This window comes from Ornithorhynchus anatinus, chromosome 2 (genome assembly GCF_004115215.2).
Source record: "Ornithorhynchus anatinus isolate Pmale09 chromosome 2, mOrnAna1.pri.v4, whole genome shotgun sequence".
Lineage (NCBI taxonomy): Eukaryota > Metazoa > Chordata > Mammalia > Monotremata > Ornithorhynchidae > Ornithorhynchus > Ornithorhynchus anatinus.
In genome coordinates, this window is record NC_041729.1 from 184283 (window position 1) to 198066 (window position 13784).

General features: G+C 56.4%; 1 protein-coding gene across 1 annotated transcript in view; it reads right to left on the reverse strand.

Moving 5' to 3' along the window:
* LMF1 (lipase maturation factor 1) overlaps positions 1-13784 on the reverse strand; it is a 207977-nt gene that overhangs the window by 100569 nt on the left and 93624 nt on the right. The window contains exon 5 of the mRNA XM_029054660.2: positions 4668-4733. Coding sequence (XP_028910493.1) covers positions 4668-4733 — 66 coding nt within the window. The remainder of the gene's footprint in view (positions 1-4667; positions 4734-13784) is intronic.

The window sequence follows — 13784 nt, forward strand, 5'->3', positions numbered from 1 at the left end:
GAGAGGACTGTGTTCAACCTGATTTGCTAGTAGGCAACCCAGCGCTTTGAAAGGTGTCTGGCTCCTAGGAAGCGCTTATCAAATACCATACTACTGATAATAATGATAGAAGAAAAGAGAGAAAATATACATTTTAATTACCCCAACTCTAATTTACTTCACTGTCTTCACACAACAGATGGGGAAACGGTGTTTCTACAAGCAGAAAGCAGTGCAAGTTTTTACGAACGAATAACACAGAAGCACCGTCTCCCAGCCACATCTCCCCAACCGTGTCCCTCAGGCACGTCCCCCTGACCCTGTCCCAGTCTGTGACTTCTGATCACATCTTCCCGACCACATCCCCCCAGCCGTGTCCCCCTGACTCTGTCCCAATGCGCGTCTCCCAATCACGTCTCCCCTACACTGTCCTCTCAGCTATGACCCACCCCCCGCAGCCACGTCCCCCCCACGGCTGCATTCCCTAACAGTGGCTTCCAGCCAAATCTCCCTACCCCTGTCCTCCCAGCCACGTTCCCTAGCCAGGTCCCGTTGACCGTGCGGCCCCCCCAACCACGTCTCCCAGCCAAATCTCCCTAACCCCGTCCTCCCAGCCACGTTCCCTAGCCGCATCCCCTTGACTGTGCCGCCCCCGGACCATGTCTCCCAGCCACATCTCCTCAACCGTGTCTCCAAGCCACAACCCCCTGTCACTTCCTCGACCACGTCCCCGAGCCAAATCTCCAGATCACATCTCCCCAGCCGTGTCCCTCCAACTATGTCCCCTGACCACGTCTCCCAGCTGTGTCTCTCCAACTAGGTTCCCTGACCATGTCCACAACCACTGCCCCGACCACATCTCTCAACCACATCCCCCTGACCGGGCCCCAACCGACCATCATCCTCCAGCCACATCCCCCAGCCAATCCTCCATCCGGGGCCCCACCTGACCACCTCCCTCAGCTCTGGCCCCCAAGCACATCCTCCAGCTCTGGCCCTACCCGACTGCATCCCCAGGCCCTGGTCCCCACCACGCCCTCTGGCCAGGGCCCCACTGGAACACAACCCTCAGCCATGTACCCCCCCCACCACATCTGCTCTGCCCTAATCTTCCACCATCTCTCGGTAGCCGTCTGACGTCGTGGACCACACCCCAGAACTTCTGGCCCAACCTGCCTGCCCGCCCATGCCCTCCCTCATCCGGCCCCTCCCACCGGTGCCAGGCACTCGGAGGGGAGTGTCTGGTGGCCACACCCGGCTCAGCAAGGGGTAGGCTGGGATGGCAGCGATGGACTCACGCTTCAGACCATCGCCCACGGCGGACAGGGGCCAGGGCCGGGCAACGTCAGTAGCGATGGAGATCTGGAGAGGCATCAAATTCCATCTCGACCACTTGCGTTCCAGGAAGCCCCAGTTCATTGGCTGCAGCAGCCCTCACCCACCCCAACCCACCCCACGTAATTTGAAAAACTCACTGTGTCTTAGGGGAACCATCTGTTTCTGATTCCTCCATACTTAACCCATCCGAACGGGGCATTTTAAGATCTGCTTGATGCCCAACAAACTTTTTGAACTTCTTTCTTATGAGTGCTTTAGAGTCTTGTTTGACCTCTCTCTCACAGAGGAAAAAAGTCACATTCTTTGGATCAGGTCAGACCCAACCAACCAATCAATTATTGTACGTTCAGAGCATGTACTAAGTGCTTAGGGAAGTCATTCATTCATTCATTCAATAGCATTTATTGCACGCTTACTATGTGCAGAGCACTGTACTAAGTGCTTGGAATGTACAATTCGGCACCAGATAGAGACAATCCCTGCCCAGTGGCAGGCTCACAGTCTAAACGGGGGAGACCGGTACAGGAGAGTTGGAAGACACGATCCCTGCCCATAAGGAGCTTACAATCTGCAGAGGGAGACAGAGGTTAAAATATGTTACAGATAGGTGACCGCAGAGTATGTGGATCTGTACCTGAGTGCTCTGGGTCTGGGGTGAGTGTGAGGGCCAGAGTGTTTCTGGGGTGCGCAGTTGATGGCGAGGGGAGGGTGGGTAGGGAGAAACAAGGGCTTAGTCAGGGAAGGTCTAGTCGATTAACCATTGCCAGCCAGTTCTGACTGGGGCCCGCTGGTCTATTGTTTGCCTCAAGCCATGTCCCGGTGTTGACAACACCACCGGCCAGGGACGTTCCCAGCCCCACCTCAGTGACAGGCCCAGGGGTGATTCTGACCCAGCGACTCCAGGACTCTTGAACCATGACAGAGCCTGGAACTCCAGGGCCCCGGAATGACTCCAGTGCCAGGAAACCCAGGGCTTGGGCCCAAACCCGGACCCGGGAACCCCAGGACCCCAGGACGATCCCAGCACCAGAAACCCCAGGGCCCGGGGATGATCCCAAAGCCAGAAACTCCAGGGCGTCAGGACGACACCAGAGCCAGGAACCCCAGGGCCCGGGGACAATCCCAGCGTGGGAAACACCAGAGCCCGGGGCGATCTCAGCACCATTAACATCTGGGTCCCGGGAGCGATCCTGATGCCGGGAAGCCCGGGGATCCTGCATTAATCCCCAACGTCCCACTCCAGCAAGTCCTCACCGGAGCTCGGGAGCGGGGCCGGGACCGGGCGGGGGCAGGCGACAGGGCTCGGGATGGGGACGACGGCCCCGCACGGCTCAGCCCAACCTCGGGTGGCTTGCGGAGAGAACCGTCCCCCATCCGCTGACCGTTCTACCCAGATGGGGCACCTCACACCTGGCCCGCTCTCCAATAGTCCGGACAAAGGTCTCGATGCCCAGAGCTCTGGAGGTCCAGGCAGGACCACCCCTGCCACCACAGGGAGCTCCCCGGGGCTCCGGCTGCGTCCGGGCGAGCAGTCTTGCATTTAGCCTCTCTGGCACACAACGGTGCCTCGCTTTCAACTCTCCCGCCTCCATCCTCGCTCTCGTGCTGTGCCCCGACCTGAAACTCCCTCTTCCTGGCATCACGCAGACCACAGCTCTCCTGAAAGCCCCCCTTCTGCTACCGTTCACCCCCTCCCCACCACTCCCCTCCTCCCATTACCACTTCACCTCCTCGATCATATCAATTAATCAGTAGTATTTATTAAGTGCTCACTGGGTGCAGAGCATTGTACCAAGCATCTGGGAGAGCTCAACACAACACAGCTGGTAGACGTGTTCCTACTCACGAGGAACTTCCAGCTGAGAGGGGGACAGGCATTAAAATAAATTATCCACTGTACGTAAGTTCTATGGAACTGAGGGTGGGATGACTATCGACTGCTTAAAGGGTACTATCCAAGTTCAAGGGCAATACAGAAGCGAGGAGTACTGGAAAATGAGGGCTTAGTCGGGGAAGGCCTCTTGAAGGAGGTGTGCTTTTGGCTTTGAAGGTGGGGAGACTGATGGTCTGTCAGATATGAAGAGAGAGGAAGCTCCAGGCAAGAGGGAGGATGTGGGCGAGGGGCTGGCGGCGAAGAAGATAACAGCGAGGTCCAGTGAGTAGGTTGGGATTAGAGGAATGAAGTGAGAGTGCTGGGTTGTAGAAGGAAATCGGCGAGGTAAGATAGGAGGAGGCAAAGTGTTTGAGTGCTTTAAAGCCCGTGGTAAGGAGGTTTCGTTTGACGTGGAGGTAGGTGGGCAACCACTGGAGGTTCTTGAGGAGCGTGGGGAGATGGACCGCATCGTATTTTTAGAAAAATGCCCCGGGTCGCACGGTGAAGTTTGTAATGGAGTGGGGAAAGACAGGAGGGAGGAAGGTCGGCAAGGAGGGTGACGTAGTAATCAAGGTGGGATAGGATAAATGCTCAGATCAGCATAGTAGCAGTTTGGATGGAGAGAAAAGAGTGCATTTTAGCAATGTTGTGAAAGTAGAACTGACAGGATTTGATGACAGATTGAATATGTGGGTTGAATGAAAGAGATGAGTCAAGGATAATGCCAAGTTTATGGGCTTGGGAGACAGGGAGGATGGTGCTTGCTGTGGGTAGGGAACGTGTCTACCAACTCTGCTGTACTGTGCTCTCCCAAGTGCTCGGTACAGTGCTCTGCACACAGTAAATGCTTAATAAATACCACTGATCGACTGATGGATTGGTGCCGTTTAGAGTGATGGGACAGTTAAGGAGAGGACAGGAATTGGGCGGGAAGACGAAGACCTCTGTTTCGGGCACGTTAAGTTTGAGGTGTCAGCGGGGCATCCAAGTAGAGATGTCCTGAGGACAGGAGGAAACGCTAGACTACAGCGAAGGTGAGAGGTCGAGGCTGAAGATGTAAATTTGGGAATCATCCGCATGATCATCCGCAGAGCTGGCAGGGGGCGGAGGCGGCCCGATCTGTAGCGCTGGCAGGGGGGAGTGGGCAGGGGGTGGACTCGGCCCGGAGAGCCAGCGGGGAGCAGGGGACGGACCCGGCCTGCAGAGCCTGCGAGAGGCAGAGGGCAGGCCTGCCCTGCAGAGTTGGCAGGGGGCAGGGGGCAGGAGGCAGGAGGCAGGAGGCAGGGGGCGGACCCGGCCTGCAGAGCCGGCGATGGGGGAGGGGGAAGGTGGGTCCGGCCTATAGAGCCGCGAGGCTTGCCGGGACTCCTGCGGGACATCACAAGGCAACGCTGGGGGATCGGTCTCCGAAACGGGGCCCGGTCCCGGACGTTACCGACCCGGCAAACACAACCGAAACGAGCCCGCGGCCACTTACCTCATAGTGGTAGTTCATGCACGTCAGCTGTCGCCAGCAGCTATCGCCCCGAATCTTAATCAGGCCCTGCGAACACAGAGCAGTCCATCAACCGATCCATCGACAGTACGTACAGGACGCTCGGCTTGCGCTCCTCCCCAAGGGAGAATCTAAGAGTCTCGACGGCAGTTTCCCCCCAGCCCCTACCGCCCTCCCGCCTCGCCCTATTGGGTGCCTCGCCGCCAGCACAAGCTCCAGACAAGATGCCGTCGGGGAACCGGGGAAGGTCCCGTCTGGGCTCGTCAAGCTAAGCTGGGCACACACACACGCACGCCCACACCCGCGTGTACCGCCACCCCCCTGCCCCCCCCCCCCCCCCCCCCCCCCCCCCCCCCACACACACACTGTCAGTCCTGGACAGACCCACAGCTCCGGTTTCCTGTGGCGCGGGACTCACCAGAAGGCAGTCTCCACCCTCCCCCACCCCGCCGCACAGAGAGCTGGAGGCATTAGGAGGTCAGGATGGGAGCTAAAACACCTTTGCCAGATAAATTTCTTCATAGAGTTTTACTCTGCTTAGTGTCTGTCCCCTCAACTACCCTATAAGCTTCTTGAGGGCAAGGATTATGTTAACAAATTCTACTGCATTCTCCCAAGTGCTCAGTCTAGTGCTCTGCACACAGTAGGCTGTTAAGCTCCTTGACGGCGGGGATCAGGTGTACTACCCGCATCGCACTCTCCCACTGACTCATGTCTTTTACGGAATGGTTGCTCTCTGCCCCTGGAATATAGAAGTAGCTAAGGGAGAAGCTGCAGGAGAAGGTCCATCGAGCTCTCCCACATGCAGTCCAGCTCCCTGAACGAGGGGAACAATGCCCGATTCCGCCGGTGGACGCCTCCAGCCCCAGGGTCCGAGAGCCCTCGGGAAAACCGGGAGGCCCGGGACCTCGGCTGGGAAACGAGGGCGTGATCGCACACGCAAAAGCAAAATTGAGCAACGGACTTACCGCGCGGGAGAAGCCTAGAGTCAGTCAATCGATGGTATATACTGAGCGCTTACTGTGCGCAGTGCAGTGTACTAAGTGCTTGGGAGAGTACGATCCAAGAGAATTGGTAGATCTGCCTACAAGAAGCTTACAGTCTAGTGAGTTGGGCCCGAGCTGCCAATTCTCCACCTTCTCTGAGACCAAAGGATCTCGGAACCTTTAGGATGGAATAAGAGGAGGAGGAGGAGGAGGAAGAAGGGGAGAGGAAGGAGGAGGAGAAAGAAAAGCCTGAAATTCTACTGTCCTGATGGGTCTCTACAGGAGACTAGACATGTTGTCCTCTTAAAGCTTCTGGAGTCCAGCATAACATAGAGACGGGCGACCGGCCAGAATGACTTCTTGTGACTCCTCCTAGCTCTACGGAACCACACGACCTCAAAATTCATTCATTCATTCAGAAGTATTTATTGAGCGCTTACTATGTGCAGAGCACTGTACTAAGCGCTTGGAATATACAAATCGGTAACAGATAGAGACGGTCCCTGCCCTTTGACGGGCTTACGGTCTAATCGGGGGAGACAGACAAGAACGATGGCAATAAATAGAGTCAAGGGGAAGAACATCTCTTTAAAACAATAGCTAATAAATAGAATCAAGGTGATGTACATCTCATTGACAAAATAAATAGGGTAATGACAAAATAAATAAGGCAATGACAAAATAAATAGGGTAATGAATGTGTCAGCAGACACATCCGACCTCCCAGGTAAAGCCCGGGTGCAGAAGATTAACCGGTGACGATAAGCAGGAGGCGGAGGAGTCCCAGGCCGCCCTGCAGAAAGCACCGTTTGCACCTAAGGCGTCCGAGGACGGACACCGCCATCTCGGCGTTGAGTCTCCGTGTCAAACCCTGCCCGTGACCCAGCTGGGCCTGCAGCGGTAGCCACTTGGGCTGGGTAAAAGCTGTGGTGTCTGGCTCGGTCGGGGTGGGTCAGGTTAGGGGGCCTGGCCTGGGGAGTGGAGGTGTGGGAGGAAGGACAGGCTAGGGGGCCCGGGCTATAGGGCTTAGGCTAGGGGGCCTGAGCTGGTCGATTCAGCTCCCTGTGACAGCGTCAGCCGTCCCAGAATCCAGCCAACATGCTCAGGCTGACTGACTCTTCCCGGGCCGGAGGGCCCTGCACTCCACCTCCCAGAAAAAGGGGAAGCAGGGCGAAGGAGTTGGGGCAGCGGGGGCTGGGCAGAGGACCGCCCTCCCACCCACGACTCCCAGGTCGCCATCGGACTGTCAAGAGCAGGCCCTTAGCCAGCTCCGGGACAATGGAGCTGTCCAACCGGCTTAGTCAAATAGTTCGGCTATAGGCTCGGGATGTGAAAATCCGAATTCCCATGAACCCCAACCAGGAAGGTGTGGTTTCTTGGGACTCTAATGGGTGGCAAAAAACCAACTGGATCTGTGACCTTCCCCCACCCCACCGTCCCCCCTTCCCTCCTCCTCACCCCGTTACAAAATGAAGTTCTTTGAAGGTGGGGAGCACGTCTCCTGCGACTACTGACCATAAGCTCCTTGTGGGAGAGAATGTGCCCATCAACTCTACCGTACTGTTCTCTCCCAAGCACCTAGTACAGTACTCGGCGCAGAGTAGGCGTCCAATTGATTGGATTTTCACAGGCCCTTACCGCGGTGTTCAGCACCCAATGGGGGACTGGCAAATTCCATTGTGGCTAACAAAAAAGACTCTAAGAAAATCAGCCAGCATCCCGAAGTCATCTGCGCCATGAGTATCGGGCTGAATCTACGGGCCATATTTCATCGTCTAATCGCCTCCGCTGCATAATTTCCCCACGTTGGTTTCTGAGGAGGTAATACTGGCCATCTTTGGGAAACACGTGCTTCTGAGCACCGACGTTAGAAGAGGAGAAGGGCTGGAATGCAGTAACACTGCACAGCACGAGCTCCCATGCGGGATGAGACACGTCCCCTCTGAAAGAGCCAGGGAAGGGAGGCATTCTGGGGTATTAATAATAATAACTGTGGTATTTGTTAATGCTTAACTATGTGCCAGGCACTGTACTGAATACTGGGGTGGATACAAGTAAATAGGGTTGGACACAGTCCCTGTCCCACGTGGGGCTCACAGTCTCTAATCCCATTTTACAGATGAGGGAATTGAGGCCCAAAGAAGTGAAGTGACTTGACCAAGGTCACGTGGCAGACAAGTGGCAGAGACGGGATTAGAACCCATGACCTCCTGACTTCCAGATCCGTGCTCTATCCACTGCGCCACGCTGGTAAGACCAAGGGAAGGGTGGAGAGGTTAACGCACGGAGTGCACTTGGGAGAACGCAACAGGACGGTGGCAGACTCACGGGCTCAAGAACCCACTTACCTTTCTCTTTCTTCTCCCACTCCTCTTGTCGCTACATTTAAAGTTCTTATACGGTCCCCAAAATAGACCCTGTGCTCCGATTTTTGTTTTGGGAAAAAAATATACAAAAAGTGGGGCAATTATGAGAGTAAATATATCTAGCTGTAATCTGCTCTCTCTCCACTCTCTTCCACCCTCTGCTTGTTTCAACTCTCCACTCCCCGTTCCCTCCATCACCCCTTCACCCTTGATCACAGCTACTCCCTCCACCGACCACCCCATCCTTCCACTCCCGCCACTCCTCCGTTCCTTCCATTCCCTCTGCTCTGTCTTTGCCCTCCATTCCTTCTGCGCCCTCCAGTCTCCCACTCAATCGCTTTCTTACTCCTCTCTGTGAAAGAAAAAGAGAGATGCCATCTGTGCCTGAGACAAAGAAACTCTCGGTGCCGTGAAGATTCAGAAAAGTATTGCGGAATCTAAATTCAATCAAATGTAAAGGGAAAGGATCAGATGGTGAAGTGAACTTCACCTTGCCCTTCCACCTCGGTGACCACATCAAACTGGGACCATTAAATCCTCCTAATCTGGGGGCTGCCAATCAGAGATCTGATCGTCTTATTTGCGTTCCCAAGGGGCAGATCTTCGGAGGCCTAGTTCGAATGAACGACGGACATGATTTCCGGCCACGTCACCTGCAGCTGACCGCCTTCCCGGGCCTCGGGGTACCGAGAGCGGACCGCAGCCCTGCCAGCTGGATGAGAACACAAAAGCACTATGACCCGGACTGCACTGGCACGGAGACTGACCGCCATCCACTGCCCGTTCCCGCCGCAACCCTCGGGGGCCCAGTGGAGGGGAGTGAGGGGACCTGCGCCCCCAACGCCCCCACCCCCTCAGTTTCTGAACCTGGGCCCTCCAGGGCCCTGGGCCTGCCAAATAAGAGGCACTAAATTCTCCAATGTTTCTGCCGCAGGGCAGACGTGGCAGGGAGACCTTTCTTCTGATCCAGCTCCAGAAAATGCCAATTCTTTTCCTCCCTAAAGGACACCACAGGGACTTGCTATCGCCGGATCACCAGCCGCGTGCTGTCAGATTCAACGTGCCAAAACCTGGTTCCGGCGGGATTCGTATTTCCACGTTACCGACCTTCCTGGGAAAACCAGCACTCAGACACCATGGCGGGGGTGGGGAGAACGTGCCGGGGAATGGAAGAGGGTTCTACAGGAAAACTCCCGAAGTCTTCCTATAAATTGAGACGCCGACGGTGGAGTTGGCTGCAATCAACGGCTGGCTCGCTGGGTGGGCGAGGACGCTTCCTGTGGTGTGCAGCGCTCCGGACCCCCTACGCCACAGCTACGTCTGCAGCGGCAGCGGGGCAGGGCGAGGCGGGCTGGGGCGGGGCAGGGAGGGATGGCTGAGCCGATACAACACAGGAGTATGAGCTCCACCCATTAGCCCGCCCCCTTCCTCATCGTCAACGCGCCCCCCCCCCCCCCCACACCCTCCCAAGCTGGGGCAGTGAGCGGCGGTCCACCCCCAGCAGAATCAGTACCACCATCAAGGCCTGCCCTTGGTGCTCGCTGGGAAGGGGAGCTCCCGAGAGTGACCATTTCTCCAGAGACGGAGGCCACGGGGGCCCGGAGGCCACGAGGGCCAGAGCTCCTCCTGGTCAGACTAGGAGCGGCCGGTGGGGCAGGGGAGGAGGGGAGGAGTTCCCGCTGTCAGATCCCAAAATCCTGGGTCTCCGGGGCTCAACCTCTCTGTACCCTTTCAGAACTCAAGAATTAGATTGAATCTTCAGTGATTCAAAGAGGGAAGGGAAAAAATCCTCAGTAATTAAAATGTCATTCAAGTTCCAGGCTGATATGAGACACTTAAAAATCTAAAAAATCCTTTCAGAAGCGGGGGATAATTATATTCCTGCGTGCCTATTGATTTGTCTCTACAATGCACATGTCAGATTTTCCACGGATTTTTTTTTCCCTCCAGCGCGAGTGTCAAAGGAACAAAGCCGTCTTTGAGCCTTCCTCGGCCCAAAATTAATTCTGAAAACTTCAGGTCAGACAGACCGACAGCAGCAGGGCGGGCAGACTGACGACAGCAGGACGGACGGGCTGACGGCGGCAGGGCCGGCAGCCTAACCACAGGCGGGCTGAGGACGGCGGGACGGACGGATCGACCGCGGGCAGACCGACGACGGCGGGACGGACAGACCGACCGCAGACGGGCCAGAGGTGGAGGGACAGAGAGAGCAACCGCAGGCAAACAGAAGACGGAGGGACGGACAGACCGACCACGAACAGACCGATGGAGACTAGACAGCCCATTGACACACGCTCCCGGCGCCAGCCAGTCTTTGGTGACTTCCGGTTTAAACTTGGAGCTGGGAGGGGCAGACCCCTGGCTTGATCCTTATCCACTCAACCGCAATTTCCCCAGAAGAATCGGCGACTTTCCCCTTGGGCACCCCCATTCTTCTGTTTACTGGGAAGGCCCATTTCCCGGGAGACACGGCACTGGAGAACCCGAGTACCCTCAGACTCTCGGCACCCAGTGACATCACAGAGAATGGTACCTACCCTAGTGCTTATCACATAGTGAGTGCTTAACAGATGCCACAATTATGATACTTCTTCTTAGAAATTTTCACCAGACACCGTACCGTCCATGCCATCTGCGAAAGGAAGAGGGAAGGGACTGACGACGCTTTCTCGCGGAGCTTCGACCGGACGGGTTTTTCTCGAGGCTTCTCCTCTGAAAATCATCCCGACCCGTGACCTCTGATGGGCCGGCCGGGTGGCCGAGGGAAGCGGCCGGAGGGTTGGGGGAGGGATTCGGCGTGGGCCGGCCTGACCCCTGGCCCTTCAGCACCCAAGGACAGCCGCGATCCCGGCCCGGCCTGCTCCTGGACCGATGGGGGAGGCACAAAGAAAGTTGCTCAGAAGTCAAGACTCAAGCAGAGCGGAGGATGGGGAGGAGGAGGCTGCAGCTGGGACGTCAAAGGTCAGCCCACTGCAGGCTTCGTTTCCCCTAAACTCCCAGGAAGCCTGAGTATGTGAGCCTCAGTCCGTCCCTTCTGACTTCTCTTGGATGACTAATGACAAAGCCGTAAAAGAAAGCTCCCTTTCTTTGGTTCAGCCCACGCTAATGTAATAAAACCAATTAGAATAATGGCTGGAGAGCAATTTCAGCTCGAGGGCCCCCCCTCGCTCGTCAGTCACATGACAACTAGGGCCACTCGTCCGGGGCTTGGATACAGCACAAGGGTAGATACAAAACCGGGACATCTTACATTCCAACACTGATTCCACTTTGTCTAATGATACTTTCCTTCCGTCACTCGCACTCCAAACGGGATTCCACCCACTTCAAGAACTCTCCCCTTCCATCCCTGTCTCCCTCCTTCCCCTCCCGCCTCCCTCCTGTTCCGTCTCTCCCTCTCCCCATCCTGATGATAAATAATCACCATCATCGCAATGATGACAATAAAGACAATGACGACTGGTATCTGTTCAGCACTTACTATGTGCCAGGAACTGCATTAAGCACAAGGGTAGATACAAAACCATCAGGTTGGATACAGTCCTTGTCCCACTTGGGGGTCACAGTCCAAGGGGGAAGAAGAACAGGTACTGAATCTCCATTTGACAGATACGGAAACCGAGGCTCAAAATAGTGACATGATTAGCCCGAGGACACGGCAGGAAATGGCAGAACCAGGATTAGAAACAGGTCCTCTGACTCCTGGATCTCGGCTCCTTCCAATAGGCCACAATTCTTCCACCGTCTTCTCTGTTCCCCTCCTCCTCTCTCCCTCTCTCCATCCTTTCCTTCTGTGAGCCCCCACCCACCCCGGGGGAGGGGAGGGTTGTGGGGGAAGAGACAGGGATCGCGTGTAACTTCCACCCGCGTATTCTCTCCTAGCTCTTAATCCGGTGGTCAGACGCTAGTAAGCACTTGATAAACACTATCAGTTCGACTTCTTCCTCCATCTCTCGCTCCCTCTCCCTCCCAGCTTCCCGTAGCTCATCTCCTTCATTATCTCATCACTGCTTCACCCTCACAGTAACCTTTCGGCACCACCCACGGAATGACACCGCCCACGGAATCCAGGCGTCGAGATGAAACCTGACGCGGTGGGGAGGTTGACGTGCCGGCTGTCGGGCCAGCCTTGGGTGCTGTGGAGTTCAAGGTATCGTTTATCCTCCTTTGGCAACCCAGAGGTCGCACGAGGAGGGGGCAAGGAGCGTCTGGGGGCGGGGTGGTGGGAACCCCCGGCCGGAGGGCCGGAACCCACCACATATGAGGGGGTCGGCCTCTTCCTCAGCCCCTTCCCCCCAAGCCATCGGGGCTCCTGTAGGGCCACGCTCCTGCCCAGAGGGTGAGGAAACTGCGGTAGCGAGAGAGGCCTGCAACGCCCAGAACTCCGAGAAGGCCCGGGATGCTAGGAAAACCCAGAACTCCGGGAAGACCCAGAAGGCCTAGGGTGCCCGGAAGGCCCAGAACTCTGGGAAGATCCAGAATGCTGGGAAGCAACTTACGGGACCACTGGACGGAGCCACGAGGAGCCCGGCAACCTCCTCCCCTCGCCACCACGCCCCACTTCTCTCGTCCGGTCCGTCGGCCGTCCTGCCCCTGGGAGGAGAGAGGTCCTTGGAAGAGATGGAAGTAAATCAATCCTGGGTCTGGTGCCAAGGCAGGAGGGTGGCGGTGCCTACTCGGGTACAATGGTCCGAGCAGCTGGAGATGAGATGGGCACATGTGGAGCTGCCGGCACGATGAGTGCCACGGCCGACCTGTGACTGTGTGTGGTGACGCGTTGCCAGCCCAGAAGGGGACGATGGTGGGGACCTCTGAGATAGAGGCGGAAGAAGCAACTAGGAAAAGAAGGAATGACACCTTGGAAGCAGCCTGGCGTAACGGAGGAAGCACAGTTTTGAGAGCCAGAGGACCTGGGTTCTAATCCCAGCTCTGCCACTTGCTTACTGTGCGACCTCGGGCAAGTCACTTCACTTCTCTGTGCCTCGGTTTCCTCAGCTGCAAAATGGAGATGCAATACCTGTTCTCCCTCCTACTTGACTGTGAGCTCCAGGTGGAACAGGAACTGTATCCGGCCTGATTAAGTTGCATCCACACCAGCACTTAGAACAGTGTTTGACGTACAGTGAGCAGTTTACAAATAGCATAAAAATATTTTCTCGGATACTTCGAACAAAAAGGAAAAGATAATCATATCAGCAGTTTTGGAAAGCATGAATCGGAATACTTCTGATTGGCATGTACTCCGGCACGGCTATTATGAACTTCTAAGAGCCGGAGCAAGGGGCAACTCCAGATGAGGCCGCCTGCCCTCGACTCCAGGAAGGAGCAGGAGGTCGAAATGAACCCCAGAAGTTCCGGGCCAAACGCCGGCCCATCCTGGACACCACTGACACCAAGAAGCGGCAGCAGCAGAACTTGGGACGGCTTCCTGCCGGAGGCGGTTCCCGCTGGAATGGATCTGCCGAGGAGCCGGCCGCCGCACTGAACGGGAGCGCGGGAGCAGGACCCACTGAGGGCCAGGCCTCCGCTTCGGGGCCTCACAACGTGAAGGGAGTTAAGGTGGAGCTTTCACACGAACACAAGGAACTGGAAGGATCGGAATTCACTGGCAGTAGGGAAAGTTTGAGGTTTCTTCCGAAGTAGCATGCCTAGAGGAGAGAGCACGGGCCCAGGGGTCAGGGGACTGGGGTTCTAATCCCACCTTGGCCACCTGCCTGATGTGCGGCCTTGGGCAAGTCACTTCG